General features: G+C 30.7%; 1 protein-coding gene across 1 annotated transcript in view; it reads right to left on the minus strand.

Annotated features, from left to right (window-relative positions):
- Smp_162550 (putative cadherin) overlaps positions 1-16,952 on the minus strand; it is a gene marked incomplete at both ends in the record, with an annotated part of 25,037 nt that extends 8,085 nt beyond the window's left edge. The window contains 4 exons of the mRNA XM_018799086.1: positions 4,078-4,395; positions 6,496-6,702; positions 11,157-12,188; positions 16,089-16,952. Of these exons, the coding sequence (XP_018650910.1) occupies positions 4,078-4,395; positions 6,496-6,702; positions 11,157-12,188; positions 16,089-16,952 (2,421 nt within the window). The remainder of the gene's footprint in view (positions 1-4,077; positions 4,396-6,495; positions 6,703-11,156; positions 12,189-16,088) is intronic.
- Positions 16,953-18,431: the final 1,479 nt, after the last annotated feature.

The following is an 18,431-nucleotide window of genomic DNA, read 5'->3' on the forward strand; positions in this document are numbered from 1 at the left end:
ATATGCCAATTAGAGACTGACCAGTTGCAGTCCTAACAAATCGATGGGAAGATTCAAACAAACAATACTGAATGAATTTAAACTTCACCCCATCGCACAAGCAAGTGGCTATCAGGACTCAGTGGCCAAGTGGATGACGCGATGGCGTTTGAAGCGAGGGTACTGGGTTCGAGTCCCAGAGTGAACATCAACTCTGAGATGCAGGTACATCCAGCTGTCGAGTCCCAAATGGGACGAAACTCGTGTCCTGGATTCCACTGCTAGCCACTATCCATCTCTGCTTACCATGCTTGTGAACTAAGGCTATATTGAGGCAATACGCACAGTATGCACATATGCCAATTAGAGACTGACCAGTTGCAGTCTTAACAAATCGATGGGAAGATTCAAACAAACAATACTGAATGAATATAAATTATAATGATGGTATATTGAAATAAAGAGAACTAATTAGCGTTATATGCTTATTAAACTACTCATTTCCATAATAATAACTTCTGTAGACAAAAATTCATTAATTTTGAATTTATTCTAAAAAAAATTAATAATTCATATGTTTTTCATATTGTCAATGTAATATCCTAAGTATCCCATGAACATTCTGATTTACCTACAGTATATAGTAGGTTTGAATAATATAGATATTATGGTGACATATTTCAATGAACTGAAGTATGTATTACATTTGAAGAAAGAACTTTTATACCCATAGTGAACCTAAAGTTAATTATATACGCTTTTCTCTATGGATTATTATTTATAATTTCATATAATTAAATGTCATTATTTGTGGTCATAATTTGGAGAGAAAGTACTAGTGATAATACAGTAACTTCTTTATATTTAAAGTAAATAAAGAATGCTATTGGAAGTTTCATAATGTTTTAAACAATATTTTCTTCTAAGCGAAGATGGATGATGTTTAGCAGTGAGATCGAGGACGCGTGTTTCGTCTTATTTAGGACTAACCAGCTGGATATACCTGAATCTCAGAGTTGATTTTCATCCTAGGACTCGAATCGAGTACCGTTCGCTTCAAACGCCATCGCGTTATCCACTTGGCTACTGAGTCCTGATAGCCTTCTGCTTGTAAAATGAGGTAAAGTTTAAATTCATAGACCGAAATACATATTTAAAAATTACTCATTTGGTTACTGATAAAAGTATTAAAATGATATACTTATACATTAAGCTTTTATTTAGAGGAAAAAGTAATAACATATAATTCTACGGAAGTCAATAATTCATTGAAACATTAAATTATATGTATAAACTAATTGAAACAATACATTGAGTACATTTGGGCTATTTTCCTCGTTTTATATTAAGTTGCCTGCTTTTCAATGAGTCAATCAGCCGGACATGTGCATACATCGGTCCAAATTGTCATATCTCATTAGCACAACAAGATGAACACTAAATTCATAGAAACACTCCAATGGTAGTAAAAAAATTTTCATATAAAGATATGATACAGGGAGAAAGAATTAGTTCATAAAAACAAAGATATAAAGTAATTTTAATCTCACGGTTTAAGAGAAGAAAAACAGTCTATAAACCAACACCATTGTGATTGGTTCTGGGCCATGTCACAGAGAGTCTCCGACCACCAGTAACGATAGACGCGCTGACATCAACTAACTAGTCTCCATCTACCAACATGGCTCAAACTAGAAGTTAGTGACTTTATGGAGTGGTGCCACGTTTTGGTTTGGTTGCCTCTAACTTTCTTCTATCCATTTTCATTACTAGTTAGCATTGCACGCCGCGATAGTCAGTGGTCGCGAATTCATAATACGTAGCTTAACAATCTCCGTCAATAAAGATTTACAACCTCATCAACTGGTTTACCATCACTCCCTAATACCCTGCGTCTAACCTTACTATTACTTACCCAGTGATCCCAACAGATAGGAGTAATTTCTACGAGTATCCTCTACTCTCAATAGTTTTTCAATGAAAGTATCATTTTGGTAAATTTTGTGTTCTGTCTACTTTTTCTAAAGTAGTAACTAACTTATTTACCTACCACAACTTGAAATTAAATTACATCTGTTTAAATTTATTTTAAATAATAAATATGTTACCTAGAAAAAAAAAAGAATATTATCTGATGCATATCTATAGATTTTTATAAGTAGTAATGAGACTTTTTTCTAAAAAAAAATGAGGATTATTGTCACGCAAGTAAGTATATTACCAATTTCATAAACTGTAAAAATTCACAACATTAAAACTATCAATCATTATATAGTTTTTGATTTATTTTATAAGATAATGTAATGATGAATATGAAATATAATGAGATTAATGTATTCTATTGAAAAAGAAGCATAGTCATTAGTAAATTAATAATGATTTTTTTCCGGACTAATATCAATGAAGTAGTTAGGTAAATAAAATGATATATTTGTTGTATTCCAATGAGTAGAAGAATTAAATTTTCTAATGTTTCGTGACTTAATGTAAGTCACTTCTTCAGAGGATAAATAATCAAATCAAAATTAATCCAAGTTTAAATAGTATAAAGGAACAAAGCAAGAATATTATGTGCGATCAATCTAATGCTTTATTTATTCGAAATTATCAAGTAAAACTATGGTAATGATACTTATAAGTAGTTTGATATTGTTTTATCCTAATATTTAATATTACATGATTATCAAAATATTCCGTAATTGAGAATTCTATTTTACTTCTTATAAATGAATAATTTTAAAATTTTGATTAAGTCTAGACTGTCAGAAAGTCAGCTACAACGTAGGGCCAGGCACACATATGCAGTGGTCCAAGTTACCATACCTCGTTAGCACAACAAGATGTGTACCGAATTCGTAGAAATAGTTAATTTAGTGGTGGTAATATATAAAAGAAAGATTGTATACAAGGATATAGTACAGGAAGAAAGAAAGATATAAAGCAATTTCAATCTCAAGGTTTAGGGGAAGACGAAGAGTGTATACACCTGCGCCACTGTGATCGATTCTGAGCCATGTCACACAGAGTCTCCAACCATTGTTTACGTCAATCACCTGGACTACAACCAAGTAATCTGCATCTACCAACATGGCTCAAACTAGAAGTTAGTGTCTTCAAGCACTGATACCATGTTTTGCTTTGGCCGCCCCTTACTCTCTTCCAACCATCCCCTATACTAGTCAGCATAGCGAGTCGTGGTAATCGGTGTTCAGAAATACGTAACACGTGGTCCAACCCTCTCAGTCGATGAGGATTCATGAACTCATCAACTGAGTTACCATCCTTCCCTGATACCCTGTGTCTAACCACACTATTACTTACCCGGTGATCCCAACAAATGCGAGCAATATATCCAAGACATCTCTGGTCAAATACTAGTAACTTACGAGTATCTTCTACTCTTAATGGCCACGTCTAGACTGTACAACTACTGAATATAACTGCAGTGAACGAGAATACAAATGGGGACAATCGAATGTATTCGATCACAAAGTTACAGAACATGCTTATAAAATTTAAGAACCATACAGTAAATACCTAATTTGTAAAATATCATCTCAGACTTCCCTTGCCGTTCATTTCCATACTAATCAATAGCACACACCACATAACAATCATATGTTTAGATTAATATCAATTAAAAATTAGGATAAAAATTGATGAGACCATATACCTGTCCATCTATTTGAAGCACATTTGTGTTTTCAGTATTTGCTATTAAATATTTTAGGGCATTTTCTCTTTCATTTAGTAAGTTAAGACTGCATAGAATAGCATAAATTTCACTGAGGACTTCATTTTAACGTCTAACTTTCACTTCGTTTGTGTATTGTTTTTATCGGACAAGTTAGGATACTTTACATTGACGCATAAACTGAAGAAATATGTAAAAAGCTTTCGATTATTTAGTTGACGTTCCTAGTGAAAATAACTATTTTGTTTGAAACGCTGACACACACTGAATAAAGGGAAAAGTGTTTTAAAATGCTAAATATAACACCTATATTGAATAAAGGATGGTTAACTTCACATGATTTCACATTTCAACCAGTTAGAGCATAAAATTATTACGATAATATTTGATTTCAAAAAACTTACCACAGTCAAAAGTGTACCAACATTTGTATCCAAGCTTAGATTCAGCTTAAAACCCAATGCCGGTGAAACAATATTCATTCTTGTATTATCAGAATTTCCCTTAAATGTTTCATCCATGTTTACTGACTGTGGACGTGATGATGACTCAATGAAACGTGGTTTGTTATCATTCAAATCTAATACATGAATTGTAACAGTCACGGAATTAGATAATTTAACAGGAATTCCATTGTCCTCTGCAATTACCGTCAGCACAATTACTGGAGTTTTTTCACGATCGATCACCCCATAGACAGTTAGTTTACCATCATGACTGATCTGAAAGAAAGAACAATATCAATAACGTTTGTTAGATTTCTTTTAAGTCAGGATACAACAAAAACGTACAGTATTCACGCGAATTTCAAAGTCTAACTATTGATTGCAAATTGCACAATATGCATAAAACGAATTATTGCCTGAGATATCCGTAACATATCATTCGGTATTATTTGAAATTATTTAAAATAATCGTTATGCACTGCTTCTTGAATTCTAGTGAGATGTTGGACTGAAAGTTTGAATCTATCTGTGATGTTTTTTATGCTCACGATGTCAAATTTTGCGCCTTCCACCACTTTTTTCTTCATCAAAGATTCCAATTTAAAACCCACTTATTACTGTATATGTTCATAACAGACAGTTTAGGATCACTCTATAGTCTTGAAATGAAATTATTGATGTGAACTGCGTCATAAGATGTAGCGCGCATTCAGTGGATGGAAAAATAGACTATGAACAACAGGGTAAGTGACACCTAGTGAAAATGGAAAACGTTTCAGATAACTTGAGCTAACTTAGATGTAAATATAAACTATACATCTGATTCTATATTTTTAAAATCTTACTTGTATCTACCAGATGCACGAAAGTAAACCTGAAATAATCATTAACCCTACCTATGCTAACAGCGATTGATTTTTTTTCATTATTACAGAACCATTTTGTAATCATTTAATGTAAATTATTTAATACATGCATTGAAATTATTTAATATGTAATTGAAGCATTTTATGAAACCTACACTAGTGTGGGCGGAAATTACATCACTATGGATTCATGAAACCAGTTTGTGTCATGAGTTTGTTGTATATTCCAAACAGTGTGATAAATTTATTGTTTGCGCCTTTGATCACTCTATCATTAGCATCTAATCCTATCCATTCTCCATAAAAGACCTTTTTAGGTTATTCAGTTCTTTGTTCATGCTTTGAATTGACCCATATTTAAATTATTTCGTAAAAATTTGCTTTATCGTGAAGAGAAAGAGCGTTTTCAATATTAACTTTTGTTCACATGAACGAACTTGTTTTCTATATTCATTCCTGTTCAATTGTTCACATTTTCGGTTTCTGTAAAATTCATGTATGAAGCTTCTCTCCTAACAATCTACCTGAATATCTTAATCATGTGAAAAAAATTACACACCTGTCTATCGTTGGAATTCGGCCTACCCATGTAATGAAAAAAATGACCGGTGCGAATCCAAACGGATAGTTTATTATTGCTCCAGCCGTCCACACATTCTATTCGTGATCATACAAATAAAGACCAAAGTGAGCAATACTTAATACCATATTACCTCTGCTAAATAAGCATTAACAGTGCCCTCATTACCGGTTTTTTCAGCATTATTAATGATATTTCAGCAGCGGCATCTGTCAATTCCAAATGTGTTAAATCTTAGTAACCGATTGTTTGAAAAGATAAAACTTGGTAATACGCCACTGTTCACTAATAATTTAATTTAAAATGGATTCATTCCTATTTTTCCTGCTAGCCTAATCAAGATGTTTCAAATTAGATCAACATGTATAACTGATAATGACATTTTATTAGTCATCTTTACAGATACTTTGATTAAATGGTAGGAGGACCTCCGGAATTGTGTTAGAAATTATATAAATCAGCTATCTGTACGATCACTCTTGGAACATATACCTCCATTGATTTATTGGAACATTTATTTCACAATTTCCGTTCTGGACATTTCCGCATAACATAAACTGGGATTCTGAATTTCAACATTTTTGGTTCATATTACTTGTCGATCACTTGCTAAGCATTTCGCCTTGATTTAGTTGTTCATTATATATTAAAGAATTGTGCTATAATCTTTAGGAAATTAATATAATTTGAATTTATTAAGACGACATTGAATATCAGTAAAAAGAACTAGTAAAACACGGGAATAAAGTCCAAGATAGTAAGCGAAAACTATTCAGTCTCACAATCCTTCTATCAGATTGGGTGTTACAGTAATTACGTAGACTAATAGAGAAACTGAATAAAAATTACAAGCTAGTTAGAATGATCACAGGCACTTCACATACATAAAATCTTATGAAGTCAACTAATCTGACTCATTCTTAAAATTACCTGTATTAAGCGTGAACCAAACGTGTTTGTTGAACTGGGTGGTTTATTATCCATCGAATTAGGATTGTTATTCATATTATTATTCCGATTATCTTGTTGGGCACCAAGCTGATATGTTATTGACCCATTACGCCCCAAATCCATATCTGTAGCTACTATAGAACCAAGAATTTGGTGAATAGTTGATGAACCGTAACTTTCTACAATCTAATTCAAACGATAAGAAAGCACAGATATTAAATAAAAAGCGTGTTAATGATTGTATTGAGCAATTTTAACTATATACGTTGTGAGCATAAATTTTATTTAAACAATTCATAGATCTCTTTAAATTTATAAACATATTTAACTTAATCCCGAGAACAGCAGATGAACCGATATATGCAGTTTCAGGAACGGACCTAACCGTGTTGAATAAAATCTTGGTATCAGTAAACTCTTTCCATTTTGAGATAATAGCAGAAAGCAGTTACAAATACTGAGCAAATTTATATTGAAATTCAATGGTAATTTAATTTTAAATGGAAATAAGCGTCACAGTATTCAGTGAATATTATGCATGTTTCAACAATATCGTTTGAATAATTCAAACCTTTATTCACTAATATTAGGACTTTATTTTACCCACTAAAATTAACACATTTTAATTGTCTACGATATATTCATTTTGTTTTTATTCCCTTTACAACCCATACTACTGAAACGAAAACTACCATAATACTTATGTGCATCGACCGCTCACATATTTCTGTATGATATATTTGATGAGTAAAATGGACGCAGTAATGGATTTCATCATTCATTGATTTTGTATGCAGTTTTGATACTTGCCTGTAAGTTTTTTTGTGATCCAAGAAGAAACTATTACAGTGACTGAAAAATAAGGGATAAGTTGTTAACCTTACAACGTATTTGGATTTTAGTTGTTAATACTAGTTTTATTAGTCTTCCTTTATACACGCATCTACGCACACTACAGTATATACATATATTATTATTTCTTGTCTAATTTATGCAATTCATTATAATGACGGTTTTACTAAAACTGGCATTAAACACAGTGACATCCCAAACTATTAGTGTGTTCAAGAAAGCAGTATATAATTCATGATTTATTTGATGAATATCATAAAAATCAACATTTTATAAATGATTAATTTATTTACTGTATTATAGCATACCTACACTTTCGTTCTGATCTAATCAATGAGTGATCAAAAATATTTTGGTATAACTGGTCTTATATTTATCACTGAGTTGAAATATAAGACTTGGTTCGTATGTACATTGGTCCAAGTTGCTATAGCTCATTAGCACAGAGATATAAAATCCTAGAGTACTAGAGTTAGTAACAGTGTAAGTGGTAAGAGAAAAGATTAGACATCGAAGGTATGATTCAAGAAAACATAAATTAGTGAAAAAATTATGGGAAATTTTGTAGCTCAGAATCTGGGGGAAGAAAAAGAATGGATGCATCTTCACCATTGAAAATAATTTTGTGTCGAGTCATTCAAAGTCTCCAAACACTGGTTACGATTACCACACGGACTCCGACCAGGTCGTATATACCTGTTGACATGGCCCAGTTTAATTTTTTTTCTTTATAAATTTCTTTATAAACAGTAATAAGATGTCAGACAATGTTATTCATCTTTTCATAAAAATTGTTAGCAAAAGTCAGTTAGACAAGTAATTGGTTTATATTCCGTTGGTAAAATATTTAGACACTATTCATTAATTTAGAGGTTTAAACTATGGTCTGGTAGATTCAGTTGAGCTAGTCTGTGAGTTTCATCATATCAAATAAATAAACAAATTCCATTAACAACAGTATATTTTATTTGCGTCTTCAATTCGTACTGATTATCTAGGTATTAGAACATGTATTACCATTAGCTAAACGTGAATGAACTTGTATTAAGAGCATAATTTTCTAAACAAAGAAAAATTGGTTTATTCAATAGATAATTAATTTTCATTGTTTTTATTTTTATCATAAACAGACAGATATATGAATCGCTAAGACTATACAATGCACATTTTCATGACAGAACTCAATCTAATTATTTGAACATTCTACTAGAGTATTTTCATTAAATACCGACCAACTTACAATGTGTAGTTATCCATTTTAGTTGTTATACTTTTATTTCAGTGTGTGCTTTTTTATTCAGGCAATATATTTCCGAGTTATCTTCCGTGATATTAAAAGTGATGCACTGATAGTTTCGTTTACGAGTTGAAACAAAACTAGAGTATGTCATTATACCATCATTTTTCATAGCAACTACATATTACTTTGTTCAGTACTCAGTTAGCAACAGTCTCCTTTATTGAATGAACACAACATTGAATAGTTAAATAGAATAAAGCGCATGAATCATGTCATGTAGTCATTTAAAACTGTTTATCTCTCACCTTTTCAAAGACAAAATAGTTTCATTAAATTAGTTCGTCTACCATGTAATTGACAAGATTTGTTTATTTTCACATAAATGTAGTCACCGATTAGACAGACAATATAACTGATTAAGTTTCAGTTTAACACATTCATTCTGCTGATACACATGCAACTAATGATTAATAATGACGGCTTGTAAACAAAACATTAGAAATTAAATACTAAACGAGGGACCACTTATGTTAAGAACAACATACGTAGTTAAAAGGTGATGTTCTTCAACTGATTTATGTAAGTTTTCTATCTTTAGAAGTTGTACATAACGTACAGAATTCCCTGCACCAAATTTTGGTGTTATTTGGCATTCATCCGCAAAGTGTATCTTTATCGTTGGATTCGATCATATCCCGCTTCATGTCATAGTTATAATCGTTAAAACTGAAATATTAAGAATACTTTCGATTTTCTATAATGCTGTGATATTTGCATTAGTTGTTCAATAAATAATAACCAACGTCATGTTATACAGTCAATATGTAGTGCTGATTAGGTTCAGTTGATATTTAGATTAGATTAACTGACTTTGGAAAGTTAGCTTTATCATCATAGTAAATTTTGCGTCTTACACATTACTTAACATTAATGGTTAGATATTTTCCAATGTAGTAAGATATTATATTCAATGAGTTCTGTTCACTTGTCTTCATGAATCGAGGGAATTAGACGTTATATGCATGAAATTACTGCTTTATCTCATACATTAATCTTATAAGTATTTTTTTCAACAAATAAAAGGAATTAGTTATTCTTCACTAAACATCATCATTTACGGAAGTCATGACAGCAACATAACATTGGAAATATCTTTCTATCTAGTTCCCTGTTCTCATTTTAATTTACATAAAGGTCAATTTTCAAAAAAGTTCTGAATCAATAGTTAATCGTCTTTAGTTTTCATCAACCCTAGATAAATACGACGCAAATTTAGTTACTACTGTTCTCTATCAATAAAAGTAAACTAAATGATTGATGTTCTATTTCCATCAGCATTTCAATGAGGTTCTCACAGTAAAACTGTCTAACCAATCTCATGAACAGTATGATATCCCATGCTAACAGCATTTGGGTATATGTATCACTCGAAGCACTGAATAATTGTATGCCTTTTTTATATCAAACAAAGATTGAAGTATAATGATATTAAATGAATAAATATATTTGTAAGGTCTTATATGTTCTTAAATTTTGTTTTCCTATTATCATATTTGCCAATGTTATTTGGTGTTAGTAATTATTTGTTATGGTTCATAAGGCTTAAGTTAAAAAGAAAATGATCTACATTATAAATTGTTTAAAGTTTAGATCTTTTATCTTGAACAATGATTCAGTTTAAAATCACAAGCTTAATACTCTAGTTTCACTATTTTGATTCTACTAAAAATGTGAACTTCAATATGTACCAAAATAATAACTTGAAGTCATGTATTTAGATGTTTGTTTTTATACGGATTTATAACAGAAATCGTCATAATCCTACTAAAAAATATAGGTTTCAATACCGTGGTTGGACTTGATAGTTTCAAAAGATTGAGTATTAGATAGAGAGTTGATAATAAGTATATTGTTCGTTATATCCGAATGGGTAGAAAAATTGTATTTCTGACGTTTGGTGACCTAATGTAAGGCACCTCTTCAAAGTAAATAAATAACCGAAATTAAATTAACACAGTTTAATAGTTGAATTCGTGAGTCTATTAAAGACCAGGATACACCAGGATAAAACCTAGAGGCATTGGACGACCACTTCGTCCTAGTATGGGACTCCTGAACAGTGAGCATCCACGATCTCGCCTCGCATGATCCGAACCCAGGACCTATTGATCTCGCGTGCGGACACTTAACCTGCAGACCACTGAGCCGGTATCCAACGGTGTTAATGTCCATTTCTAACCAATCCACACACACGTTTACATAGTTTGAATAGTACAAAGGAAATAATGAAAAATATTTTTAGTAAAATCAAAATCCTAATAAGTCTTACCTCATGAAACGTCAGAAATACAATTTTTCTACTCATTTGGATATAACAAACAATATATTTATTATTATCACTTTAAAATAGTGTCAGTTAAATATTTTAATATACATTTCAGCAACTCTCGATAATGTATCTTCATAAATTTCACTAAAGATAAGTTTTATTCCATGATGATGAAGATTAGAACAAACATTACCATTTTTAAACCATATTTTAACTTACTTCAAATATGTAATCCCCAAAGAATTCCGGTCTACAATCATTTACATCATCTATTTTAATTATGACTGTAGCCGTTGCTGATAATCGATTGATTTTTGCATTATCATATACAATAATATGTAATTCATAACGATCTATTGTTTCTCTATCTAATTCATCAATTAATTGAATATCACCATTTGGTGCTAAATTGAATACATGATCCATATTATTCGATTCTTTTTCATTTCTACTATCATTTTGTTTATCATTAATAATGTGATCAGTTGTATCTGTTGTATTATGACTTTTTGTACTTAATAAAATTGGCTTATTTAAATAAAATGGAATTTGACTTTTTAGTTGAAACGTTACTCGACCATTATCACCAGCATCTAGATCAATAGCGTGAACACTGCCAACTATTGTACCACGTAAAGAATTTTCTGGTAGATTAAAATGATAAATGAATGGCTGATCCGCTTTTTGACGAATAGAAGTCGATGATGAAGAAACCGATTGATAAAATAGTTTTTTATGATTCTCTACATTGACTGAAAATAAATTAGCTGATTGTAGTTGATTAGGCATAATAAACATAGGCGCATTGTCATTCACATCAAGGATGTTAATTGTTATCAGTCGATTTGATGTAAGCATTGGTGAACCTTTATCAGAACATTGTAACAGTACATTGTAGTATGGTGTTGCTTCGCGATTAAATGATGATGAATTTTTAGATTCTAGTCGATAAACGACCCATCTTCCTTGACGAAAGAAACCAGTATTCTTCTCATCTTCATTATTTTGTCTATGAGATAAGAATCCATCATGTTTATTAACACTGTTTAAATTACTTTCCTGATAGCGTTGATCATTTAATTTTGGTCCAGACATTACTTCGTAAAGTGTCAGATATGTTGTATCATTTAAACTGCAATAGAATTCCGAATTGGGTGATGTGGTCAAATCCAAATCACGTACTGTTATTAAACTTATTAATTGTTGTTTACCTATAGTATTTTCTACAAGTGAAAACTCAGTATTTCTCATCTATTAAAAGGAAAATAGAATCATTTGAAGATAGACATTCATGTATTTCTTTGAATCAGTACTAAGAAGGTTTATAACTACTATACATACTAAATAATTACATTGAAATTTACTTCTAAAATACACTGACTAACAGCAATTTACTGAACTGTTTTCTGTCTTTGTAGTGTCTTTGTGTAAGTTGATAGGTTTATTCGTTGCGTAAGAGCGCAATAATCAATTTATATATGTATCTTACATAGTTTTCCATCAATTTACCTCTTTCTAAAAATACTCAAGAGCCCAGAAACATATTAACTGAACAATATTTATACGATTTTGAAAGATGCAATTTTCCTACATGATTTTATATTTAGTTCTACAAATATATGAATAAGTAGCATTTCATTACAAATGGTACCAAAATCTACTATACTAACATTTCTGCTTTGTTTTGTTATCATTTACTTGATACAGAAAATAAACTAATCATGGATATGTGTGCAGATTTTAATGAACAAATAATCATCAGTTAATATGCTATATATATGTTCCGTAGAACTAACAGCATATTTGATTATCTCAGGAGAATAATTAGATTTCAAGCATACTTCTTCCTTATAGTTACCGAAAATGTGATTTCGCATTGCTGGCATTTAATTAACACCTTAGTTTCCATCCACTTGGTACCCTAAATTGGTTATTTAAAATACATAAATATTCAAACTTTTTTATAATATACTATCTCGTAGGCTTCTGTTTTCATCATATATTTGAGTTTTTGCGCTTCTTAATTACAGATACCAGTTTTAGAGAGTTTCAGGGTAATGTCATTTTTCTCTGTAATGCTATAGATCAAAGTAAATTTTTTAGTTTGCATTTTTCGGAGTGTGTATTTCTCAGTGTCAGTTTCTGATAGCAAAACTAACAAAAGAAAGTGAATTTATAGTGTTTTGAGATCGAAGTTTAGCTTTTTCTTCAGTAAGTTACTTTATGAAAATATCTAGAAACTTTCCACTCACACGTTAATCTTAAAGTTATTAATAAGATATAAGGTAATGGAAAATACCCGAATTGGAAAGTTTAGATGTTTGAAAACAAACTGGTAACTGACTAAAATATTATTTTACCAATTATAAACAAAGAGTAAGAACAATAAGAATGCAGAAACTAGATGTCAAGTTATAGATAGTAGAGCGTGACTATGACGAAGAAGGTATCAAGTCATTTTATGATCAAAGTGTTTTGATAGTTTTATGGATCTTGTTCCAGGTATGATACAAGAAATTATGTAGTTCGATCATTTAATTGTAAACACAGTTTATTCAAATAGAAAAAACAGTAGTTGCATACTGTACATAGATGAATTACTAATTAACGTAATGATAGTTTTAATCTAAATCAATCCGATTGATATCAACTAGGGAATCCTGAAAACCAGGAAAAATTAAACACTCCTTTCTTATTTTATTTTGCCTCTACCACAAAGCACACAGTATGATTTCTTTGAGCTTCTAGTTCATATGTCAGGTATCAACTAATTATGCGGACATTATTCATCAATGTTGGTTCTATCAGCTTTTTGTACTTTTCAATGGTTCTTTAACAAACGTCGGTGAAGGGTTAAAATCTACGTAAAACGAAATCAAAAACCGGCAACTTGATAGGATAAGTCTATTGTCTACTTGTAACTATTTTTGCTATGAAGAAATATCTACGATTAGATATTCGAAAATTGGACGACGTATTCCATAGAAGAAAAGGTTACATTAAGTCTTTGAAGTTGATGTTATCGCTGAAGTTCTTCGAAGTGTTCCTTCAAATAGTTAGTTGATTATTGACGAAATCTAAATTAAATTTTGAATAAATAGTTTTTCTCCTTATTCATGGTTGACTATACTGGTTGATGATTTGTGGTGTTCAGTTATCTCTGTTTATTATTAGTTTTTATCGTGCAAAAACACCTCTATAATTACCAATCATTCTTTCCTCTATGAATGCCTTCACAGTAAAATCAAGCTTATTTGACAGAGCTTTTATTTTTATTTAGAGCGTTATAATCATATCTTTTGTCTTGTCTTTATGCATATATATCTGAATAAAGTATAAAGTTATTGCTTTGATGTTATTTGATTGTTATCATAATAAAATATTGTTAAAATGGCTACATTGTTCAATGAATAAAACATTCAATTTTTCGAACTAAAGAAAGTGAAGTGCTGTATTTAAATGAAATTCATACAGCTGCTCACATTACCCTAATTGTCACAACGACCTACAATTTACAACCAACCTAATATGTTCCACTTTTCAACTAACTTCCTAAAATGAAATGGTCGTCATTTTATTATTATTATATAACCATTAGCAATATTCGTCATTTTAGTGAATAACTTTTGTTGACAATCTATATTTCAAAAAACTAATTATTACGTAGTCCGTTAGGTTTGTCACCGTTTACGTATTCATTTGTTTGAACACATTTAAAAAATGGTATGAGGAGGCACAAATAAATATGTGCCACATCTCATTCTTTGATCTGTGTGAGGGCTGGAGTACTGCCCGGGTACACAAACTAAAGCAGGTGGGTTTTTTAGGGAATCACACCCCGAGCTTTCCACCTAAAGGTCTAACATTAGGAGACCCAGTTTCATGATCGCCGTTGACTAATAATGAGTTCATATGCCATTTGTCCCCTCAGAATCATGAAGCTCATGTTCACAATGGGTTTAGAATCAGGATTTTCCAACTCCTGTGGATGAATCCTTCAAATCCACTGACCCAGTTAAAGCCCTGGACATACGGCTTTTGCCCTCTCAATTTCGCGAAAACGCCTTCCGCCGCAAGAGGAGAGTGAGTAGGACTTCTGTTGTAGTGGCTTCATATGCGTGGCCATGAGGAAGCATTTCGAGAGGGAGAGTTGACTCCTAATACTCTCAGACATACCAGGGCGTTTGCGAGCTGATGTTTTACACAATCATGGTTTTCAACCTATTTATTAAATAATATTTAACAATATGATTATCCTATTCACCTCCACACATCAACTATTGTCTCAGTCACTCATTATTTTCCTAGATACATTTGAATATGCGTAAAACACGTTATAACGTGACTAATAATGATTTAATTATTTCTTTGTCGAGCGGACACGCATTATTGTAGATCCATGATGTGAAACTAAAATGAAATATTTCTATATTTTTACTTATTTTTCTCTAAACGACTCAACGGAAATTATTTTTATAATTGTGAACGCTTTTTGTTACATATCCGAATTGTTTTCCTAGAAGGTTATAAATAGATTTTATTGATTATTCTTTTAGACAAGGTCATTCCTATCCTAATTACTTTGACTACACCAGCAATCTATTATAAACAATTACCTACAATATGTATTTTTTTCATCAGTTTACCGATTTTAACTGAAAGACTTACTGAGTCTGCAAATACCAAGATAAAACTTGATATTTTTTTAATAAATTAAACACTACTTAAAATGCTAATAACAAAAATAATATAGATGTGATATCTTAGAGATTAGAAAAATTTTAATTTCTTGACATGACTCAGTTTAAGGCACTTCTTACCTTCGCTGTTTTTTTATCCCCCCCCCCCAACTACATGCTCCATCAATGATTAGTTCGCAAGTATATAAGTAGTATATAATAAAAAATCTACTGTCTAATTTCTAACACCAGCGAATTTAATAAACACTGTTTAATTGATTTATTATGCAGTCTAATGTGGTACAATATCTATGAAGTTAAAATTACATGGTTTAAACAGTAGAATAATGTTCTTCGTTTTTGAAGATTCTGCTTAAGATCTTTATCCAATGAATCTACTAAGACATGAAACGTGTAATTATTTCTTAATAAATATGTAATCAATTAAAGTTCTTTATCAATTATAACTTACTAAAATCATTGGTTTATGATCATTACAATCTTGAACTAAAAGATGTATCCATGCATCACTACTTTTACCGGCACCATCAGTTGCTGTTACAATTATGGTTAAATTAGCTTGATTCAAATCTTTCAAACCAAGATCAGTTAGGTAAATATAATCTCCAGAAATAAAAATTCTTTGCCTTAATTGTTCAAAATCTTGTGTTTGATCATTTAAATGATATTTTATCCGACCATAATCACTTTCTGATTCATCCATATCATTTGCAATTAAACGTAACAATTGTCTTTGATTAGTACATTCAGGAATTTGAAAAGTATACTTTACAATTATTCTACCATATCCATTATCTTCTATCATTTCATTTGATTGGAATGTAATTCTTTCTGATCCCATAAATAATAAACTACTAGTTGATAGATCAGTTTCTAATTTATCACCCCATAATGGTGCATGATCATTAATATCACGAATTATTATACGTAAAATTATTTCACCTTTTCTTCCACCAGTATCTATTGCAACAAGACGTACTGCATAACGTGATACTTGTTCACGATCTAATCTACCAACAACTTTCAAGCATGGTATTATAGGAAATAAATCATTATTTGTTTCTTGATTTAATAGATATGTATAATTAAAATTATGTATTCCATTACTAGACATATCTTCACATTGAATTCTTGATCCTCTAAATTGCACAATTTCAAATAATTGTAATATATCTACTGTTGTAGTTATTGGTAATAATTCATATTTAATAATACCATTTTCAATTGAATCTATATCATTAGCTATTGGTAATGAAATCATTGTACCAATAGGACATTCTTCTTCAATATTTATAATTCTAGGATGATTATCCATACCAGGAATTTGTGGAAAATATGGTGAATTATCATTGATATCTAATAAATTTATAATTAATTCAATACATATTAATTCATTATGATATTGATTATAATTATGATTTGTAATTGTTTGTATTTGATTAGATTGAATAGATTGTTTATAAGCAGCTAATAATAATATAATTTTACATTGTTTATTAGTCATTTGTATATCATTACATATACGTTCACGATCTAATGGGATATTAAATTTTATAATACCATTTATTGAATTTAAATCAATAATATTTAATAAATTATTTTGATTTAATTGTTGATATGCTACTAATAAATTACTACTTATATCTAAAATTTCAAAATTTATGATTTTGGAATGACTATTATGTTTTATAGTTTCCACTTTTTCTCCTTTTCCTTCTCCTCCTCCTTCTTCTTCTTCATCTATGGATGTCTTCAATTGTATATTATAAGTTTGCATCATTTCACTAATATTTATTAAATTAGAATTGATCATTGATGATTCTTTAATTGGTATTATGATTTGATATGGTTGGGTTAAATTTGATTGTATATTATGTATTTTATTCATATCAATGAATTCATTATATAAATATTTACTATAATATGAATGAATTAAATATATAAAAGAAATTAATATTTGAAGACATTGGTTATGTAATTTCAATTTTGTCCACATTTTCTTATTTAAAACATTCTTTTCTTAGTTTTCTGTTATATGATAATAGAAGTAAATAGCCATATCTATAATGTGAAACATTTAAATAATTTACTTAGTTACTAATAAATTAAGTAGATAAAATAAAGAAAAAAACAATAGTTTCAGTGAATCTAAATGTTATGGTTGAAATCTTGAGTCCATTGAACCTAGACTGCCATTGAAAACGTAGAAGCAATGGACGGCCGTTTCGTCCCATTGTGGAACTCGTCAGCAGTGCGCATCCACAATCCCGCCTCACAAGATTCAAACCCAGGACTTATCAGTCTCGCGCGCGAGTGCCTAACCTCTAGAACCACTGCGTCGGACGGCATCCAACGGTGTTAATGTCTAACTTTAACCGATCCACAAAATTGAGCGACGCATCCACCAATGTCTTCAGTGAGTTACTATCTCACAACAGACCTGTTTGAACTCCACTGGTCACTGCTTCTCACTAAAACTCCAGGAAATACCTCATGGAGCCAGTCACTAGTGAGCATATGTTGATTACTATCAGAAGGGGTTTTGTTGATATTATAGTGATTTTGGTAGTTGAGATTATGGATCAATTGAAGCTAGAGCACCGTTAAATGCCGGCTCAGTGGTTATTATTTGTTTTTGTTTTATATTCCTCTCCCATTACCCAATTCTTAAACCACCCTTTCACTCACACATTTCCGCCCACTTGTTTCTCTTAAATTATGTGTACTTTTGAAATTCCATTAAATTATTACGTAATCCACCCTATTTGTTTTTAATTCCATGAATCTTTTATTA

This window comes from Schistosoma mansoni, chromosome 3, assembly GCF_000237925.1.
Source record: "Schistosoma mansoni strain Puerto Rico chromosome 3, complete genome".
NCBI classification, from domain to species: Eukaryota; Metazoa; Platyhelminthes; class Trematoda; order Strigeidida; family Schistosomatidae; genus Schistosoma; species Schistosoma mansoni.